The sequence below is a fragment of the Gigantopelta aegis genome, chromosome 1, assembly GCF_016097555.1.
Source record: "Gigantopelta aegis isolate Gae_Host chromosome 1, Gae_host_genome, whole genome shotgun sequence".
NCBI lineage: Eukaryota > Metazoa > Mollusca > Gastropoda > Neomphalida > Peltospiridae > Gigantopelta > Gigantopelta aegis.
Genome location: NC_054699.1, coordinates 16,952,615 through 16,974,663, shown reverse-complemented (window position 1 = coordinate 16,974,663; position 22,049 = coordinate 16,952,615). Strand labels below are relative to the sequence as shown.

Genomic DNA, 22,049 nt, shown 5'->3' with positions numbered 1-22,049 from the left:
GATAAATGATATCTAGTGGACACTCATGTATTATTCTCTAGTTATATGATGTCCAAAATTTAGCTAACGTGTGTACCAAAAACCCAGAAGGTTAGATAAAACTAGCCTAGCGTGAGCAATGCATAAACTCGGCAATCGTTCTCACAATTTTCAGTGACTGCAGAACATTTTATATTTACCCCATAATGTTGTATTATGGAAAGCAAGGTTTTGTATGGGTCATGGAAACATCTGTAGGGTCATGGGATTTACAAATATCATTTTCCAGGCCTCGAAAGTAATGACATTTTTTTGTTTGGTCATGGAAAATCATGTAAAATTAAAATTGATTGCACTTTTTTTCAATTGAATACCTGTAAACACAAAATGAGAAACTTTTCATCAAAATGTTGTAAAATTGTATTGATGAATGCAGGAAAATAATTTTAAAAGTAATAGAAAATGGCTTTAAAATCATGGAAAGTTAGGGGAATTAGTTGACAACAATGAGTAAATCCTGAAAGGGGAGATAATTTCATTAAAAAAAGTAAAGTTTGTTTTATTTAACAACACCACTAGAGCACATTGATTTTTTTATCTTATCATCGGCTATTGGACGTCAAACATATGGTCATTCTGACACTGTTTTTTAGAGGAAACCCGCTGTTGCCACATAGGCTACTCTTTTATGACATGCAGCAAGGGATCTTTTAATTGCGCTTCCCACAGGCAGGATAGCACAAACCATGGCCTTTGTTGAACCAGTTATGGATCACTGGACGGTGCAAGTGGTTTGCACCTACCCATTGAGCCTTGCGGAGCACCCACTCGGGGTTTGGAGTTGGTATCTAGATTAAAAATCCCATGCCTAACCACGACACCACTGAGGCCGGTATAATTTCATTGAAGGGTCAGTCTTAAAGTTGCATGATGTTAAGTCATTGGATTACAGGCTGGTAGGTACAGGGTTCACAGCGAGTTCTTAAAGGCTCAGTGGGTAAGTTTACGGTCATTACACCCTCTTCTCTCTCAGTATTCACTAACAACTAACCCACTCTCCTGGACAGACAGCCCAAATAGCTGAGATGTGTGCCCAGGACAGCGTGCTTGAACCTTAAGGATATCGGCTGTCCTGGGCACATACCTCAGCTATCTGGGCTGTCTGTCCAAGACAGTGAGTTAGTTGTTAGTGGTTAGTGAGAGAGAAGAGGGTGTAGTGGTCTTACACCTACCCATTGAGTTGTTAAAAATCGCTCTGGTTGGGAGCCGGTACCAGGCTGTGAACCCCGTACCTACCAGCCTTATATCTGATGGCTTAACCACAACACCACCGAGGCCAGTGTCATTAACTAGTTATTCTCTGTCAATCTCTCTTCTTTTTTTGTAGGACTTCATGTTGAAGCCCAGCTCATGTTTACACCATCGTCGGAGACACACAGCCACCAGCCGTATATCCTGCTGCACGAAGGCAACGTTGATGATGTAGCCGTGTCCATCCACAAAGACGTGTCGAAGAACGAGTTGTCGCTCATCAGCCCGCTGCTGCCGTATCGTCAGGTGTCCGATATTGATCCCATGGTGCCCGTCACAGAAATCAGCTCTTTGGGGTATTCACCATTCTGTCATTTTCATTTATATTTAGAGTAAAATTATTATTATTATTATTATTATTATTATTATATATATATTTTTTTATCCTTTCCTTTCTCTCCTTCGAATTCCATCTCATTTCTTCCCGATCTGACAACTCCTCCTATCTTTCAACTTCTTTCGCTGTCCACCTCCACATCCCAATCCTTGTCTCTCCAACTGCAACAGGTGCTTGTCTCTTGTGGCTATCCGTGCCACACACCTGTTCCCCATCAGCTTTTAGCTGTGGGCTTAGTCTGACCACTTCGGGGGAGTGTTCAGTAGTTACTTTTGGCATTGTTAAGAGGCACTTGTAACCACCTACTATGCACCCCTACTACCGGCAGTCGTTAGTTAGTGCCGTGGGTCAGACCAGCTTTATTAGCGGCAGAGGACGAGGGTGCCAGGTGGGTGCAGGGAAATACACAGAGACTGCACCCGTGGAGGAAGTTGAGACAGGTAGGCAATGGTGTGGACAGCTCAGAAGACAGAGTCAGAGGAAATTGACAGAAAGGATCGAAACAGATTGAAATCGTGGGAGAAATTGGAAAGTTTTTTATATTAAGATAATGAGAATGATAGGCAGAGGGTGATAGATGAGAAAGATAAATGAATGTGTGAGCCAGCTGTGATGGGATTGAACCACTGTCATCAGCTTGATTGTCCAGCAGCTTATCCACTATACCACGGAGCTCACTTTAGAGTAAAATTATTATATTATAGTGCGGAAGCTATCTTTTTACCGGCTCAGTAAGAATAGCACCCATCTGCGGTACAGGATTCCTCTCCAACCCTGACTAAGAATTATTTTCAATGAACTTGGGGCCGACATAGCTTGCACCACACATGAGTGATAGATATATGTATGGAAATGTATTAAAAAGTTAGGCTTTTTTTGTAAAGAAGGAATAAGCAGCAAAGTTTTTCTCTCTCCGTCTCTCTCTTTGTCTCTGTCTCTATCTCTGATCACTTTATTTTCTCGCTTTCTCTCATCACTATCTCTTCTCTCTCTCCTCTCATCTCCGTCCCTCCCTCCCTCCCCCCCCTCCCTCCCTCCCTCCCTCCCTCCCTCCCTCCCTCCCTCCCTCCCTCATTCCTTCCCTCCCTCTCATCTTTATCTCTCTCCTTCCTCCCTCTCTCTTTCTCTCTCTGTCTCTCTCACTCTGTCTCGCTCTCTCTCTCTCTCTCTCTCTCTCTCTCTCTCTCTCTCTCTCTCTCTCTCTCTCTCTCTCTGTCTCTGTCTCTGTCTCTCTGTGCTGAGGTGTTAAACATTTCGTTCCTTTTCACTCTGTTTATCAATACCACAAATCAGTCCTTTTTTTCCGGTTTCTATTTTTTTTCCAGAGGGATTGACGAAATCTCTCAGCAAGCTCTTCAACATCTTGACACATGTCTCGGGTCGACCCCGCTGTCTAGAGTTATCTTCCCCAGTGACCCCGGACTTCACAATGGAATGTTGCTCATCACAGGACCGAAGGGTTGCGGGAAAACCAGTTTTGGTCGAGCACTGTGCAGACGATTGGCCGAGCTGCCTACAATTGCGCACACAGTCGTTGTGGATTGTAAACCACTGAGAGGTGAACAAGTCATTCAGGGGTGGGATCTAGTTCAGTTGGTAGAGAGGTCACCTGAGGTGCTTGGGTCATAGGGATTTAGTTCAGTTGGTAGAGAGGTCACCTGAGGTGCTTGGGTCATAGGGATTTAGTTCAGTCGGGAGAGAGGTCACCTGAGGTGCTTGGGTCATAGGGATTTAGTTCAGTTGGTAGAGAGGTCACCTGTGGTGCTGGGTCATAGGGATATTGTTCAGTCCATAGAGAAGTCACCTGAGATGCTGTGTCATTGGGATTTAGGTCAGTCGGTAGAGAGGTCACCTGAGGTGCTTGGGTCATAGGGATTTAGTTCAGTTGGTAGAGAGGTCACCTGAGGTGCTTGAGTCATAGGGATTTAGTTCAGTCGGGAGAGAGGTCACCTGAGGTGCTTGGGTCATAGGGATTTAGTTCAGTCGGTAGAGAGGTCACCTGAGATGCTTGGGTCATAGGGATTTAGTTCAGTCGGGAGAGAGGTCACTTGAGGTGCTGGCTCATAGGGATTTTGTTCAGTCGGGAGAGAGGTCACCTGAGGTGCCGGGTCATAGGGATTTAGTTCAGTCGGAAGAGAGGTCACCTGAGGTGCTGGGTCATTGGGATTTAGTTCAGTCGGTAGAGAGGTCACCTGTGGTACTGGGTCATAGGGATTTAGTTCATAGGGATTTAATTCAGTCAGAAGAGAGGTCACCTGAGGTGCTGGGTCATAGGGATTTAGTTCAGTCCGTAGAGAGGTCACCTGAGCTGCTGGGTCATAGGGATTTAGTTCAATCCGTAGAGAGGTCACCTGAGCTGCTGGGTCATAGGGATTTAGTTCAGTCCGTAGAGAGGTCACCTGAGCTGCTGGGTCATAGGGATTTAGTTCAGTCCGTAGAGAGGTCACCTGAGGTGCTGGGTCATAGGGATTTAGTTCAGTCCGTAGAGAGGTCACCTGAGGTGCTGGGTCATAGGGATTTAGTTCAGTCCGTAGAGAGGTCACCTGAGGTGCTGGGTCATAGGGATTTGGTTCAGTCAGTAGAGAGGTCACCTGAGGTGCTGGGTCATAGGGATTTAGTTCAGTCAGTAGAGAGGTCATCTGAGGTGCTGGGTCATAGGGATTTAGTTCAGTCAGTAGAGAGGTCATCTGAGGTGCAGGATTGATTGCCCTCAGTGAACCCCATTTTCAGATTTCAAATTTTAAGTTTTGGGGGCACAGCAAGAAAAAAAATTAAAGTTTGTTTTGTTTAATGACACCACTAGAGCACATTGACTTATTAATCATCGGCCACTGAATGTCAAACGTTTGGTCATTTAGTCTTAGAGAGGAAATCCACTACATTTTTCCATTAGTAGCAAAGGACCTTTTATATTTACCATCCCACAGACAGGATAGCACATACCATGGACTTTGATATAAATAAAACATTCCTTTCTTGTGGGTAGACAACATCGTGAAGACTCTGGAGGCATTGTTTGACGAGGCATCATTAAATAAAACATTCCTTTCTTTTATTTTCTATCTCAGGTAAGCGGGTAGACAACATTGTGAAGAATCTGGAGGCATTGTTTGATGAGGCCGCGTGGAGACAACCGACAGTGATTTTCCTCGATGACCTTGACGTGATCGCTAGCGCTCCGACCGGACCGGAAACAGAGATGTCCGGTGAGGCCCTGTATGCGGCCAAAGTTGCGGAAGGTTCGTTTTTACAATACAAGTACTTTTCTTTGTTATTTATGTAATTGATGTTTTATAGCATACATGTATATAGGTAGTGGAAGGTTTTTTTGTTTTTTTTGTTGTAGGTGCTTAAGTAGGTTTGAGCAGTAAGCAAGGGCTTCAAAATATGTTGGATTATGTTTTATTAAGTTAAACACATGTATAATGTAGTTTTAATAATTAAAAAAATTTATATTGATTTCTTATTTTGTTCATTATAACTAACCTGCATATAAAAAAGGTACATATTTAATCTTAAGTGCTCTTAATAGACAAGTGATTGTTATACAAGATGAAGTATGTTTGATTACTTCAAAGGTTATGGGTTTGACTATATTCATTTCTTAGATTCAGATTAATTTTTGGATTCAAATCTTAAAGCCGCACACCCTAGTTCCATCCAGCGAAAATAAATTATAATTTGGTTAATCTACAAACCTGTAACACACTTAGATCACGTTTTTATCAAATGGAGTGAAAAAGCAGGTTTTATATCGATAAATACCATGGGAATCCCCATGTCCCTATTGCTTGAAATAATTTTGAAAGTTAGTATTCTGATGTCACCGGTAGATGTCGCTCGAAGCACAACAATGCCTACGTCACGACAAATTTCACAGAGTGCGCACAGACTTGGGGTGCGTTCTTTTCACCTCTCCTGGACATGTTCCAACTGTTCTGTCCTGGTTGTATCCCCTCTTCAGATATCGTAAGACTTAGCAAAATTATTGGTTTTAAGGGTTTGTAACGTTTTGTATTGAGACACTTACTTGTCTGAACTTTATTGTTACTGAAAATGTTCACGAACTGTGAAGAAAAATCTCACAAATGAACAACAACAAATCGGATGTTGATTGCGCGAACCGTGCACGAGAAAACAAACCGAACCAAAATGATAACGGTCACGTGGTATACCAACATCTGTGACGTTTATACAGGAAGATTCCCTCTAAAAATAGATTGGACCTCGCTTGCTTACCTTTTTTCTCTCGACAGCACGTCTTGTGAAAAAATGCAAAAAATGCATTTCGTGGTTTTACAAACATCAGGATTACCAAAAAGCACTTCAGGTGAATGGAAATGTGTATTCTAAATAATAAAATGTAAGTAAAGTGCAATTTTATTTGTGAAAAATGGGGTTTAATAGCGAAAAATAACGCCGTAATGGTTAACAAATAGCCGTAAATAGGGTGTGTCCCTTTAACATTAATTAGTAAAGATTTAGTCCATAAAATTTCAATTTGATTATAAAATTACTATTTTAAAATTAATTAATGTTCTTGTTTTGCAGTTATCAAAAATCTAGTGCGGTTTGAAATACACAATGATTCAAGAATTGCTTTGATAGCTTCCAGCCAATCACCAGCCACGTTACATGCCAATCTGATGACATCACGAGGAAGCCATCTCATCCAAGAGATTGTAACAATTACACCTCCAAATAAGGCATGTAGGATTAATACACTGTGCCTTTTATTATATATTTTATTAAAATTTGATTATATAATTCTCCCTGAAAATAAACTAAGTTTCAATTATTTCTTTTTATGTGTAATTTTATAATAAACTGAAGGCAGTTTTAATGTTGAAATAGACTGAGTGGCTTTTAAAAATATATACATTTGTTCAGTATTTGTCAAAAGAAAACTGCATCTTAAACAGAGCAAAATAGTTTTATTGGATATTTCTGGTACTTCAAGCAAATTCCATAATTTGCCAGAATGTGAAATAATATTAGAAATCTTAAACAGTTTTGCTGAAATAAGACCCAGATTTGGAAATAGTTTTAATATTACTCTTTAATTTCATTCTTCTAGTAGTTAACCTGTCATTTTCAATGTTCATGGGTATTAAAAGGACTGACCCTAGTTTTTAAACACTAAGACATATGTTTCACTATTAGAGCCATTTATGATCACTAAAATCAAACATTACTTATATTTTATTGTTTAGATTATCCATTTTACAACCGAAGTGTTTCCGGTCATCCTGGTGTTTCTGATACCACAAAATGTATTTTTCGTATTTTTAAAAACGCATGTGCGTCTGAGAAGTAACGCTGATGAAGTCACGTTTTAGTTATTTTTAAGGGTATTTCAACGTCACAGACTCTTGTTTCACTCTGTTGTATCCAAATGTGTTACAGGTTTGTAAATTTGTACATGTTGAAACTAGGTCTAGGTGAAAAATATGACTTAATATTCAAAAACTAGAGTCTGTCCCTTTAAAATATAGTGTTGAAGTGCCATTTTCAATCTTCGTGGACATTAAAATATAGTGTTGAAGTGCCATTTTCAATCTTCGTGGACATTAAAATATAGTGTTGAAGTGCCATTTTCAATCTTCGTGGACATTAAAATATAGTGTTGAAGTGCCATTTTCATTTTTCATGGACATTAAAATATAGTGTTGAAGTGCCATTTTCAATCTTCTTGGACATTAAAATATAGTGTTGAAGTGCCATTTTCAATCTTCGTGGACATTAAAATATAGTGTTGAAGTGCCATTTTCATTTTTCATGGACATTAAAATATAGTGTTGAAGTGCCATTTTCAATCTTCGTGGACATTAAAATATAGTGTTGAAGTGCCATTTTCAATCTTCGTGGACATTAAAATATAGTGTTGAAGTGCCATTTTCAATCTTCGTGGACATTAAAATATAGTGTTGAAGTGCCATTTTCAATCTTCGTGGACATTAAAATATAGTGTTGAAGTGCCATTTTCATTTTTCATGGACATTAAAATATAGTGTTGAAGTGCCATTTTCAATCTTCGTGGACATTAAAATAGTGTTGAAGTGCCATTTTCAATCTTCGTGGACATTAAAATATAGTGTTGAAGTGCCATTTTCATTTTTCATGGACATTAAAATATAGTGTTGAAGTGCCATTTTCAATCTTCGTGGACATTAAAATATAGTGTTGAAGTGCCATTTTCAATCTTCGTGGACATTAAAATATAGTGTTGAAGTGCCATTTTCAATCTTCATGGACATTAAAATATAGTGTTGAAGTGCCATTTTCAATCTTCGTGGACATTAAAATATAGTGTTGAAGTGCCATTTTCAATCTTCGTGGACATTAAAATATAGTGTTGAAGTGCCATTTTCAATCTTCATGGACATTAAAATATAGTGTTGAAGTGCCATTTTCAATCTTCGTGGACATTAAAATATAGTGTTGAAGTGCCATTTTCATTTTTCATGGACATTAAAATATAGTGTTGAAGTGCCATTTTCAATCTTCGTGGACATTAAAATATAGTGTTGAAGTGCCATTTTCAATCTTCGTGGACATTAAAATATAGTGTTGAAGTGCCATTTTCAATCTTTGTGGACATTAAAATATAGTGTTGAAGTGCCATTTTCAATCTTCGTGGACATTAAAATATAGTGTTGAAGTGCCATTTTCAATCTTCGTGGACATTAAAATATAGTGTTGAAGTGCCATTTTCAATCTTCGTGGACATTAAAATATAGTGTTGAAGTGCCATTTTCAATCTTCGTGGACATTAAAATATAGTGTTGAAGTGCCATTTTCAATCTTCGTGGACATTAAAATATAGTGTTGAAGTGCCATTTTCAATCTTCATGGACATTAAAATATAGTGTTGAAGTGTCATTTTCAATCTTCATGGACATTAAAATTGATCTTTCATTTTTAATCTTCATGGGAATTAAAATATAGTGTTGATCTGCCATTTTTAATTATCATAGGCATTAAAATATAGTATTGACCGACCATTTTCAGTTTTCATGGGCATTAAAATATAGTGTTGACCTGCCATCTTCAATCTTCATGGGCATTAAAATATAAGGTTGACATGCCATTTTTCAGTTTTTATGGGCATTAAAATATAGGGTTGACCTACCATTTTAAGTTTTTATGGGCATTAAAATATAAGGTTGACCTACCATTTTCAGTTTTCATGGGCATTAAAATATACGGTTGACCTACCATTTTCAGTTTTCATGGGCATTAAAATATAAGGTTGACCTACCATTTTAATTTTTTATCGGCACTTAAAGTTGGTGTTGATCTGCCATTTGTAATATTCATGGCCATTCAAATATACTGCTTATATATCATTTTCAATCTAAGAAATCCATCAATTTAATTGTTACACTTTAAAACCATAGAAAACATGCCTAAATTATAATTTTAAAATTTCCACTTCATTCCAGCATTACAGACATTGGATGTAACACTGGTGTTCACAGTGATTATCATACTTTGTTTTTAATGATTAGGATCAGAGGAAATCCATTCTGATGTCAGTAATCAAGAACAAATCTCACATTTCGAATGACTGCCTGAATGACCTTGACCTTGAACTGATTTCACGGGGAACTGAAGGATTTGTGTCCCGTGACATTGAACACCTTGTAAACAAAGCCATCCATGCCAAATTTCTAGGAGCTAGTAAGAACACCTTTGCTTTGTGTGTTGTTATTTACTTGTTTTTGTTTTGTTTTGTTCTTTTGCAGCTACGTAGTTGAAACAAACATTTGTAGTTATAAGTTTAGTGTCATAATGTATCTAATGTTTTCAACAAAGCGTACATCATAGCTGTACAGGCTCCCATTTTTGTAGGCTGATTTTTGCCCAAATTAAATGAAAATGCCTGAACCTGGATAACAACATTTATTCATATTAATTTAGTATTACAGTGAAATCTCTCAAAACCGGACCCTCTATAAACCGGAATTCCCTCAAAACCGGACGTTTTACAGAGTCCCTTTTTAAAAACCAGGACATACTTAACCTCTCTAAACCAGATCCCTCATAAAACCGGACATTTGGTTTGGTCCCAAGATTGTCCGGTTTAAAAGGGTTTCACTGTACTGCCAAACAGCTACATAGAATTGAAAACAAATCTCTACGCATTTGTACATGGATTACAACTAATACTGTTTGTAGAATGATCGAAATATAATGGTGAAAAGGTTTTAAGCCAACTTATAATATATAAGAGAAAAATCAGCATCTACTGAAGGGATTCGAACCACAGACTCTCAGTATGAGAATCCAGCACTCTACCAACTGAGCTAATAGGGAAATTCCCACTAGCTACTGCCAGTAGGAGCACTTTATACCTACACTACTACATACTCCCCACTCAAGTGAAGCTACGTCCCGGAGCTGTGGACCACAGCAAGTTGAACTATTACGGGTAATGACTGGGTTATAATTGTATTCTTGTGTTAAGAACACACCCAGTCCCTACGTCTGCTCCAAATGTAACAGAAAAAATCAACCTCCACTGAAAGGATTTGAACCGTGGACTCTCAGTATGAGAATCCAGCGCTCTACCAACTGAGCTACGAAGGCAAATTCCCACTAGCTACTGCCAGTAGGAGTATTTTATACCAACATTACTACAAATATATCTATCATTTTTTGTGAATTTGAGGATTTGGTCCTATCCCCACTTAGAGGGAGATTTTCCATTGACTCTGATCAAATATACCGTATATATTTGCCTATAAGCCAAATGTTTTCCATCAAAATAGTTTTTCATAACTTGTGATCTAGTGACATAGTTAATCACAAAATAAACTTTTAACTTTCCTAAAAAGCCACTAGTTAAACAATGTTCTGGGGTGTCATCAAACACACATTCCTTTCTTCCATTGCTTCAGGCTCCATGTCGAGTCCCGAGCAGATCCTACTGTCTCAGCGAGACTTTGACGTGGCGCTGGAAGGATTCAAACCAGCGTCCATCAGGAATTTGTCGCTACATCAAGCGGGAGAGCTGACATGGGACGATATCGGTGGGTTGACCAGCGTCAAGAAAACTCTTGTTGAGACCCTGCAGTGGCCCACAAAGGTAAGCTTGCTTGTACAAAGTTTCTCAAGTCACAAGTTGAGAGCTATGTTTACAATGGAGACCATTCAGGACTAATAAAGACCATATATTGGCCATGTAAATTCATTCTTCCAAAAAATATATGGTAGTGTGTTATAACAAAGTCAGTCCTGTACAAAGGTGAATGTAACCGTAATTAAATGTGTTGAGTGCGTCATTAAATAAATCATTTCCTTCCTTTCCCATTCCTTCCCAGTACCCCCTTTCCTTCCTTCCCTTCTCTTCCCTTCCCGTCTGTTCTGTTCTGTTCTGTTATCTTCTTTCCCTTCCCTTCCCAGTACCCCCTTTCCTTTCTTCCTTGTCTTCCCTTCCTGTCTGTTCTGTTCTGTTCTGTTCTGTTATCTTCCCTTCCCTTCCCTTCCCTTCCCAGTCACCCCTTTCCTTCCTTACCTTTTTTCCCTTTCCCTTCCCTTCCCTTCTCTTCTTTTCTCTTCTATTCCCATTCCCATTCCCTTCCCCAACTCCATTTCTTCTCTTCCATTCCCATCCCATCCCATCCCATACCTCCCATTCGTCTTCCCTTCTCTTCAAATTCCCTTCCACTTCCCAAACTCCATCCCATCCCATCCCATCTCTACCCCATCCTATCCCATCTCTACCCCATCTCATCCCATCCCATCCCATCCCATCCCATCTCTACCCCATCCCACCCCATCCCATCCCATCCCATCCCATCCCATCCCATCCCATCATGGCCATCCCCATCCCCATCCCCATCCCCATCCCCATCCCCATCCCCATACCAAACCCCATCCCTTTCATTCCCTTCCTCAACAGCAAATAGCTGAATGTTATGCTTGTGTGCCATCAATTTTTTTTTTAAAACCTCTTCCCTTTGTTTTTTCTGTTCTATTTTCAGTATCCCCAGTTGTTCGCAGCATGTCCCATACGGACCCAGTCTGGGATTCTGCTGTATGGGGCTCCAGGCACCGGGAAGACACTGCTGGCAGGTGTAGTGGCTAAAGAGTGCGGACTCAACTTCATCAGTATCAAGGTGGGTAAACTGATTTCGTTTCATACGTTGAGGCCAGTGATAAGACAAGAAGGTGGTTAAACTTAAAAATAAAGTTTGGTTTGTTTAACAACACTACCAGAGCACATTGATTTTTTTATTGGATGTCAAACATTTGGTAATTTTGACATATAGTCTTGTGAGAGGAAAGCTGCTACATTTTTCTGTTAGTAGCATGGGATCTTTTATATACACCATCTCATATACAGGATAGCACATACCACAGCCTTTGATATACCATTTGTGGTGCACTGGCTGGAATGAGAAATATGCCATTGGACCCACCGAGGGGGATCGATCCTAGACTGACCATGCATCAGGCAAGCATTTTGCCACTGGGCTACGTCCTGCCTAGGAACAAGAAATGCCCCATTGGTCCCACTGACAGGGATCGATCCTAGACTGACTGTGCATCAGGCAAGTGCTTTACCAGTGGACTACACCCCACCAGTCAACAAGAAATAGCCCAATCGACAGGGATCGATCCTAGACTGACTATGCATCAGGCAAGCGCTTTACCACTGGACTACGCCCCACCAGTCAACAAGAAATAGCTCAATCGACAGGGATCGATCCTAGACTGACTGTGCATCAGGCAAGCACTTTACCAGTGGACTACGCCCCACCAGTCAACAAGAAATAGCCCAATCGACAGGGATCGATCCTAGACTGACTGTGCATCAGGCAAGCGCTTTACCAGTGGACTACGCCCCACCAGTCAACAAGAAATAGCCCAATCGACAGGGATCGATCCTAGACTGACTGTGCATCAGGCAAGCACTTTACCAGTGGACTACGCCCCACCAGTCAACAAGAAATAGCCCAATCGACAGGGATCGATCCTAGACTGACTATGCATCAGGCAAGCACTTTACCAGTGGACTACGCCCCACCAGTCAACAAGAAATAGCCCAATCGACAGGGATCGATCCTAGACTGACTATGCATCAGGCAAGCACTTTACCAGTGGACTATGCCCCACCAGTCAACAAGAAATAGCCCAATCGACAGGGATCGATCCTAGACTGACTATGCATCAGGCAAGCACTTTACCAGTGGACTACGCCCCACCAGTCAACGTCAACAAGAAATAGCCCAATCGACAGGGATCGATCCTAGACTGACTATGCATCAGGCAAGCACTTTACCAGTGGACTACGCCCCACCAGTCAACAAGAAATAGCCCAATCGACAGGGATCGATCCTAGACTGACTATGCATCAGGCAAGCACTTTACCAGTGGACTACGCCCCACCAGTCAACAAGAAATAGCCCAACCGACAGGGATCGATCCTAGACTGACTATGCATCAGGCAAGCACTTTACCAGTGGACTACGCCCCACCAGTCAACAAGAAATAGCCCAACCGACAGGGATCGATCCTAGACTGACTATGCATCAGGCAAGCACTTTACCAGTGGACTACGCCGCACCAGTCAACAAGAAATAGCCCAACCGACAGGGATCGATCCTAGACTGACCGCACATCAAACAAGCACTTTACCACTGAGCTATACACCCCGTCCCAGAAGGTTGTAGATGTCGGAGATGAGTAAAGGTTTGAGTCTAGATAATAATAAAAATGCTTTGAACATTATCTTTAGTTTCAGAATCTAGTGTTCTACTATTAATTAGTAGGAGCTCACTTGTTATTTTGTTTTAGTTTTTAATTGTAATTAATTAATTACGTATTTTAAAATTATTAATTATGTATTTTTAATTGAATAATTAAGTGAAGAGTTCATTCCCAAAATGCAGTATGTGCTAACTTACAAATTTAGAGTAGCAGCGATGGAATACTGATAGAGTTTCTGTCAAAATACGAACTGAGATCTTAAAACTGTGCTTGGTGTGATATATTGTACATCATGGTGCAGCAAAATCGTGTGTGTGTGTGTGTGTCTGTGTGTGTGTCTGTGTGTGTGTGTCTGTGTGTGTGTGTGTGTGTGTGTGTGTGTGTGTCTGTGTGTGTGTCTGTGTGTGTGTGTGTGTGTGTCTGTGTCTGTGTGTGTGTGTATGTGTGTGTGTGTGTGTGTGTGTGTGTCTGTGTGTGTGTCTGTGTGTGTGTCTCTGTGTGTGTGGTGTGTGTGTGTCTGTGTCTCTGTGTGTGTGTGTCTGTGTGTGTGTGTGTGTGTGTGTGTGTGTGTGTGTCTGTGTGTGTGTCTGTGTGTGTGTGTGTGTGTGTCTGTGTGTGTGTGTGTGTGTGTGTGTGTGTGTGTGTATGTATGTGTGTGTGTGTGTGTGTGTGTGTGTGTGTGTGTGTGTGTGTGTGTGTGTGTGTGTGTGTGTGTGTGTGTGTGTGTGTGTCTCTGTGTGTGTGTGTCTCTGTGTGTGTGTGTGTGTGTGTGTGTGTGTGTGTGTGTGTGTGTGTGTGTGTGTGTGTGTGTGTGTGTGTGTGTGTGTGTGTGTGTGTCTGTGTGTGTGGTGTGATGTGTTTGTGTGTGTGTGATGTGTGTGTGTGGTGTGATGTGTGTGTGGTGTGATGTGTGTGTGTGCGTGCATTCGTACGTGTGTCTGTGTGTGTCTGTGTGTGTGTATGTGCGTGTGTGTGTGTGTGTGTGCGTGCGTGCATGTATGTGCGTGCGTGCATGTATGTGCGTGCGCGTGTATGTGTGTGTGCGTGTGTGTGTGCGTGCGTGTGTGTGTGTGTATGTGTGTGTGTCTCTGTGTGTGTGTGTGTGTGTGTGTGTTCAAAATGAAGTAAATAGAGGATATTTAAAAAAAAAAATCAAATATGATTTATCTCATCTCGTGAAGTTTGCAATCATATCTCACGCAAGCGCGACGAGTGTGATATGATTCCAAACTTCACGAGATGAGATATAAATCATATTTGACAAAAAACATGAAATTTTCTATTTATTATATAACTTTTGGCAATTTACCTTTATTTTTAAAATGCCAGAAGCAAAATAGTTCCGGCTTTCTTACAGTGAAGATAACACTTTCTACAGTGACGATAACACATTTTACAGTGAAATAGTGGAATTTTCACTCTGAAATGTGTTATCATCACTAAGTCACTTTTATTTCACTGATATGGCTATCCAGAGACTGGGCCCGGGACAGACATGCTTGAAACCCTAGTGGTATATAAGCATGTGAATAAATATTGGAATGGAATGATATTTTAAGATATTTCACTGAATGTTATATAATAAATGGATATATCACATTTTATAAATGAACTCTTCAGTGTTTTTACATTTATTTATTTCTTCTTCATTCATTCATTCATTCATTCATTCATTTATTTATTTCAGGGTCCAGAGCTTCTAAGCAAATATATTGGAGCTAGTGAGCAGGCTGTAAGAGATTTGTTCTTCAGGTAACTAAAACTAATAATACATTGTCAAGTTACGGTCGTTCTCAAATTATTGTAGGGATGGTAGAATGGTTGTGTAAGTTGTGAGAACAATCAGAGTTTAAAAAGTGTTTTATATAATTATATATATTTGATGGAGCTGAATGTGTTTTCTAAATTGACAAATGTTACAGTATTGAAAAACGATCATAGATTTCAACTTGTGTTGTAACCTTTAAAAACAGTGGACTAGCTCAGTTCAGATATAAATGCAATACCTTTCAAAGCATTGTTGACTTCTCGAGACTCTTGTTACTTGCTATATACAGTGAAACCTCTCAAAAACAGACCCTTTGTAAACTGGAATTCCCTAAAAGCCAGACGTTTTTCATGGTCCCATTTTAAATATCTGTACAGAAGAGAACCTCTGTAAATCAGATACCTCTTAAAACCGGACATTTTACTTGGTCCTGAGGGTGTCTGATTTAGAGGAGTTTCACTGTATTATTAATAATGTACATGTATATATATTTTCAGATATTTTACAAAAGAAATTGGGTCACCTTTTATCAAAATATCCATGTTTGCGTCAATTAATATAATCCTAAATAAGAAATGAGTTACACAACAAGAAAACATCTTCTTTTTTGTAAACAAAATTTTAATGTTTATTTTTAAAACATTTTTTTTGAGATGTTTAATGAAAATAAAACTCTCTTGTTTTCATAGAGCCCAAAGTGCAAAGCCGTGTATTCTGTTCTTTGACGAGTTCGACTCACTGGCCCCGAGGTAAGGAGAATGGGTCTATCTTGGTCCAGCTAGAGGGGCTAATAGGCTTTGTCTTCATCTGTTTGCCATTTTGTTTTCTCCTAATGATGCCTCAAAATATTGAGCTAAAAATTTTTATTACCCACATAGTTCAAGATATTCCGGGAAATATAACCAGTATGACCCACGTGTGTCATAATGATTTTACATGCACAACAAATGACGTAATTTTGTGAAGCGATGTCATAACTTAATGTGACTTCCCCATCGTAAATGCTTATCAAAATGACGTGGTTTCGTCATTTCATTTCAGTTATGTTTGAAACGTTTTGACATGGTCCTAATAGCCTGTTATTCATGAAAATAATATTTTGGATATTGTGGATAATAAAAAAAGAGAGTAAAGTTTGTTTTATTTAACGACGCCTCTAGAGCACATTGATTTTTTTGTGGATAATAAAGAAATTAATACCCTCGCGTGTGAATCGTACTGATTTTACGAAACTCGTGTCAGGATTCATGTATTACCCTCGCTCAGGTAATATTATAATCCTAACACTCGTTTCATAAAATCAGTATGACACACGAACTCGTATAATAATCTCTCTTTATTACCCGTATGGGTTCAAATATATGGGTATATGTTTTCGATCTCTGCGCAGTGTGCACATTGTTTCTACAGCCACTGATTGGCTGGCTTAAAAATCACGTTTGGTTGGCTGCTTGCCATGGCCAGAACTTCACTTTCATTCATATAATGTTTCCATTCATGAGTCAGATTACACATACGTTATACAATCTACAAAGATTCACAGAAAACAATTGATTCATTTGTTTCGTAAACATGAAATGGTATATTTTCATAAGCAGCGGCTTCAGTAGTATATAAAAATTATTATTTTATAATGCAACTACAGTTGTATTATTTTGTACTGTAAACATATAAAAAGAACGCTGGTGTGCTATGACGTCACTTACATTACGTCGGGTAATGCGCGTAAGATTATATGACGTAATGGCTGATGGCTTTGTTGCGGACTGCAGAAGAATTTTTACATTAAAAATCAGTTAAAATTGCCAAAGGCTCGGGTTTACAACATTCATTCACTCGGGACAGATAATTCATAATTCCTTGTAGCTCATTAGTTATTCTCTAAGTATGTAGCCTTATGTAGAGTTACAGTTCAAGTTTGACTTTCATCCATGGTAGCCCAGTGGTAAAGCACTCGCTCGATGCGCAGTCAGTCTGGGATCGATCCCTGCCAGTGGACCCATTGGGCTATTTTTCGTTCCAGCCAGTGTACCACAACTGGTATATCAAATGCCGTGGTATGTACTACCCTGTCTGTGGTATGGTGCATATAAAAGATCCCTTGCTGCAAATCGAAAAGAGTTGTCCATGAAGTGGCGACAGCAGGTTTCCTCTCTCAATAGCTGTGTGGTCCTTAACCATATGTCTGACGCCATATAACCATAAGGCTGGTAGGTACAGTGTTCGCAACCCGGTACCGGCTCCCACCCAGAGCGAGTTTTAATGACTCAATGGGTAGGTGTAAAACCACTACACCCTCTTCTCTCTCACTAATCACTAACCACTAACAACTAACCCTTTGTCCTGGACAGACAGTCCAGATAGCTGACGTGTGTGTGTGCCCAGGACAGTGTGCTTGAACCTTAATTGGATATAAGCACGAAAATAAGTTAAAATGACATGAAATATAGATGATAATATTAGCACAGAATGAGAAAAAACATATAGTTGAGACAACCTGGCTTATATCTGTCAGTAGTTACAGTCTGGTTTGTTTAACGGCACCACTGGAGCGCATTGATTTATTAATCATTGACTATTGGATGTCAGACATTACATTTTGTATTTCTGACATTTTTAGCAAGGGATATTTTTTAATGCTCTTCCCATAGGCAGGACAGCACATACCATGGCCTTTAATATACTAGTCAAAGGCTGTGGTACATTATGTGCTTTTCTGTCTGTGGGAAAGTACATATAAAAGACCACTTGCTACTAATGTAAAATGTAACGGGTTTCCTCTTATGACTACGTGTCAGAATTACCAAATGTTTGACATCCAAGAGCAGATGATTAATTATCAAAGTGCTCTAGTGGTGTTGTTAAAACAAAACAAACTTTAACTTTAATTTAACATAACTTATCTTAGAGAATAATACAGATTTAGTCAGGACATGACTTAATTTTTGCATTTACCATAGTTTGACTCCCTATAGCCGATGTATTCTTTTGTGCTGGGGTGTCATTAAACATTCATTCATTCATTTTTCCATTCATTCATCCATCCATCCATTCATTCATTCATTTTTTCATTCATTAAATTTTGTCATCATTCATTCATTCATTCCATCCATCCATCCATCCATTCATTCATCATTCATTCATTCATTCATTCATTCATTCATTTTTTCATTCATTCATCCATCCATTCATTCATTCATTCATTAATTTTTTCATTCATTCATCCATCCATCCATTCATTCATTTTTTCATTCATCCATCCATTCATTCATTCATTTTTTCATTCATTCATCCATTCATTCATTCATTCATTCATTCATTTTTTCATTTATTCATTAATTTTTTCATTCATTCCATTCATTCATCCATCCATCCATCCATCCATCCATCCATCCATCCATCCATCCATCCATCCATCCATCCATCCATCCATACATCCATCCATACATTCATTCATTCATTCATAACTACAGGAATACTGTAAGTCGATATTTTGTCCATTAATACTGCTTTATTTTGTGTTCCCCAGGCGAGGACACGACAGCACCGGGGTGACGGACCGGGTGGTGAACCAGTTGTTGACACAGCTGGACGGCATCGAGAGTCTTACTGGTAAGAATTCTTTTCAGTTTTATTATACAGTGTATATCCAATTAAGCCACAGACCTACAGCAATTCAAATTGCAGCTACTGCATACGTAGAGTCATACATTGTGCACATAATTTTTTCGGTTCATTCTTGCACGAACCAGATAATAAATTGAGGTCACTTCTTAAATACTATCAGCCACAAAGCTACAATCCTGGCATCTGAATCTCATCAAAGTGAAAAAAGAAAGAAATGTTTTATTTAACAACACACTCAACACATTTTATTTATGGTTATATGGCGTCGGACATGTGGTTAAGGACCACACAGATAGAGAGAGGAAACCCGCTGTCGCCACTTCATGGGCTACTCTTTTCGATTAGCAGCAAGGGTTCTTTTATATGCACCATCCCACAGACGGTAGTACATACCACGGCCTTTGATGTACCAGTCATGGCGCACTGGCTGGAACGAGAAATAGCCCAATGGGCTCATCAAAGTCAGTAATTTTTAAAGACGATTACAATTCAGCGGTTAAGTTGCCCATCTCCATTATGACAATTGATAGTTTTAGACTAGCATAAACTATGGGGTGTGCAATGTTGTATTTTACCTTCACTCCTATCTTAATCAAGGGGGCGAGGCATAGCCCAGTGGTAAAGCACTCGCTTGATGCGCGGTTGGTTTGGGATTGATCCCCATCAGTGGGCCCATTGGGCTATTTCTCGCTCCAGCCAGTGCACCACTACTGGTACATCAAAGGCAGTGGTACCCTGTCTATGGGATGGTGCATATAAAAGATCCCTTGCTGCTAATCAAAAAGAGTAGTCCATGAAGTGGCGACAGCGGGTTTCCTCCCTCAATATCTGTGTGATCCTTTACTATGTGTCCAATGCCATATAACCGTAAATAAAATGTCTTGAGTGCGTCGTTAAATAAAACATTTCCATTCCTATCATAATCTCTGGCATTTCCCATATGGTGATGGGTTTATTTTATTTTGTCTGGGGTGGGCGGATACATTTATATGTCAAATTATTTTAATGTAAATCTTTTTTAAATTTTATAATTGGTCGGCAGACAGTAGGGGAGAGGTGCACACCCCTGGTTTAGTAAATGAATGTGTAAAAGTATCATTAAACAAACATTCCTTTCCTTTTATATCCAGGTGTGTACATTTTGGCTGCGACGAGTCGTCCGGACCTCATTGACCCAGCCTTGTTGAGACCGGGTCGCCTCGACAAGAGTCTGCACTGTGGTCTCCCTACCAAGGTGAGCCATACAGACCAGTCAAATACACAAGTACAGACTAGTCAAATACACTAGTATAGACCAGTTAAATACACAATTACAGACCAGTCAAATACACAATTACAGACCAGTCAAATACACAATTACAGACCAGTCAAATACACCGTTACAGACAGTCAAATACGCCGTTACAGACTAGTCAAATATACTGTCAGATACTAGTCAAATACACTAGTATAGACCAGTTAAATACACAATTACAGACCAGTCAAATACACAATTACAGACCAGTCAAATACATCGTCACAGACTAGTCAAATACACCGTCACAGACAGTCAAATACACCGTTACAGACTAGTCAAATATACTGTCAGATACTAGTCAAATACACCATCACAGACTAGTCAAATATACTGTCAGATACTAGTCAATTACACCATCACAGACTAGTCAAATATACTGTCAGATACTAGTCAAATACACAATCACAGACTAGTCAAATATACTGTCAGATACTAGTCAAATACACAATCACAGACTTGTAAAAACTCCAGTACACAAACTAATAAAATACGCTAGTTAAATAGATAGATAAGATGTTACAGTGTATAGAGTTGTTTTGTGGTTTTCAGAAATATATATATATTCAGGTGTGTCCGAGTTTGAAGTTTAATGCTTATATATTACACTTGTTTTCTATTTGTGTCTTTCAATTTTTTGTCTTTTTATGCATGTGCAAACTACGAAATGTGTTTCAGTGTGTTGATAAAAAGACCTGAAAGTTCTTTACTAGGATGTCTGTGGTCTAATAGTTGATATTAATATTTCAGGTTCCCCTACTTTTTTAAAGAGTATATATATATAATCAAGAGTGTCCAAGTTTAATGTTTCATACTTAAATATTACACTTGATTTTCTATATGTGTCTTTCAATTTTTTGTCTTGTTATGGTGTTTTTTTTATCTTGCAGAGCGAGAGACTGTCCATCCTTAAATCTCTGACTAGGAAAATGTATTTATGTGACGACGTCAACCTACAGAAACTAGCCGACGAATGTGAAAACTTCACGGGAGCCGACTTTAAAGCTCTGCTTTACAACGCTCAACTCAAAGCAATCCACGAACATACCGACATCAATTACTTCGAGAAACGAGCCACGTTAACCAGGGGAGACAACTCTTCCAACACTACAGAAGAACCAACAGAGAAGGGGCATACAACTGATGTGTCTACTGTAGAGGGAGACAACCACGTGAAGCTTGTCACCAAACCTAGTTTTAAAGATACTGTAGTGTTTGAATTTCCACCACAAAAAGTGAAAGTTCTGAGTCCCATAGAGGAAAAGGATTCAATAGAGAAATCTGTGGTCAAGGCAGTTGGTAAAGTGCCGGGGAAGATGAAAAACCATTTAGATTCCAAGTTATCGATGGGTGTTAGAAAGCAGACTGTGGTTCAGCGCGTTACGATTATTCCTAACCTGGAGACTGGCCCCATGTGTCTGACACAGGATCAAGAAGAGAAGGTTATTACCATGGTGAGTTTTGGCTGTAGTGTCAGTAAAAATTTTTTATTTTGTTTAATGCCAATGGTGTCGTTATATGGCATCGGACATATGATTAAAGACCACATAGATAATGAGAGAGGAAACCCACTGCCACCACACAATGGGTTTCTCTCTCTGATTAGAGGATCTTTTATATGCAGCATCCCACAAACAGGATAGTACATACCACGGCCTTTGTCACACCAGAGGGGTGGGACGTAGCCCAGTGGTAAAGCGTTTGCTTGATGCACGGTTGGTGTGGGATCGATCCCCGTCGGTGGGCCCATTGGGCTGTTTCTCGTTCCAGCCAGTGCACCATGACTGGTATATCAAAGGCTGTGGTATGTACTCTCCTGTCTGTGGGATGGTGCATATAAAAGATCCCTTGCTGTTAATTGGAAAGAGTAGCCCATGAAGTGGCAACAGCGGGTTTCCTCTCTCAATATCTGTGTGGTCCTTAACCATATGTCTGATGCCATATAACCGTAAATAAAATGTGTTGAATGTGTCGTCACACCACTTGTAGAATACTGGCTCAAAACATATTACATT

At 39.6% G+C, this 22,049-nt stretch overlaps 2 protein-coding genes across 2 annotated transcripts in view; both read left to right on the top strand.

Annotated features, from left to right (window-relative positions):
- The window catches only part of LOC121371321, a 235,223-nt gene that overhangs the window by 58,075 nt on the left and 155,099 nt on the right, over positions 1-22,049 (top strand). The gene's annotated exons all lie outside the window — the stretch shown is intronic.
- LOC121371302 (peroxisome biogenesis factor 1-like) overlaps positions 1-22,049 on the top strand; it is a 50,568-nt gene that overhangs the window by 12,908 nt on the left and 15,611 nt on the right. Inside the window, exons 7-18 of the mRNA XM_041497108.1 lie at positions 1,367-1,586; positions 2,953-3,185; positions 4,696-4,866; positions 6,179-6,333; positions 9,139-9,310; positions 10,531-10,718; positions 11,617-11,751; positions 15,033-15,097; positions 15,803-15,862; positions 18,643-18,725; positions 19,871-19,974; positions 20,925-21,488. Coding sequence (XP_041353042.1) covers positions 1,367-1,586; positions 2,953-3,185; positions 4,696-4,866; positions 6,179-6,333; positions 9,139-9,310; positions 10,531-10,718; positions 11,617-11,751; positions 15,033-15,097; positions 15,803-15,862; positions 18,643-18,725; positions 19,871-19,974; positions 20,925-21,488 — 2,150 coding nt within the window. The remainder of the gene's footprint in view (positions 1-1,366; positions 1,587-2,952; positions 3,186-4,695; positions 4,867-6,178; positions 6,334-9,138; positions 9,311-10,530; positions 10,719-11,616; positions 11,752-15,032; positions 15,098-15,802; positions 15,863-18,642; positions 18,726-19,870; positions 19,975-20,924; positions 21,489-22,049) is intronic.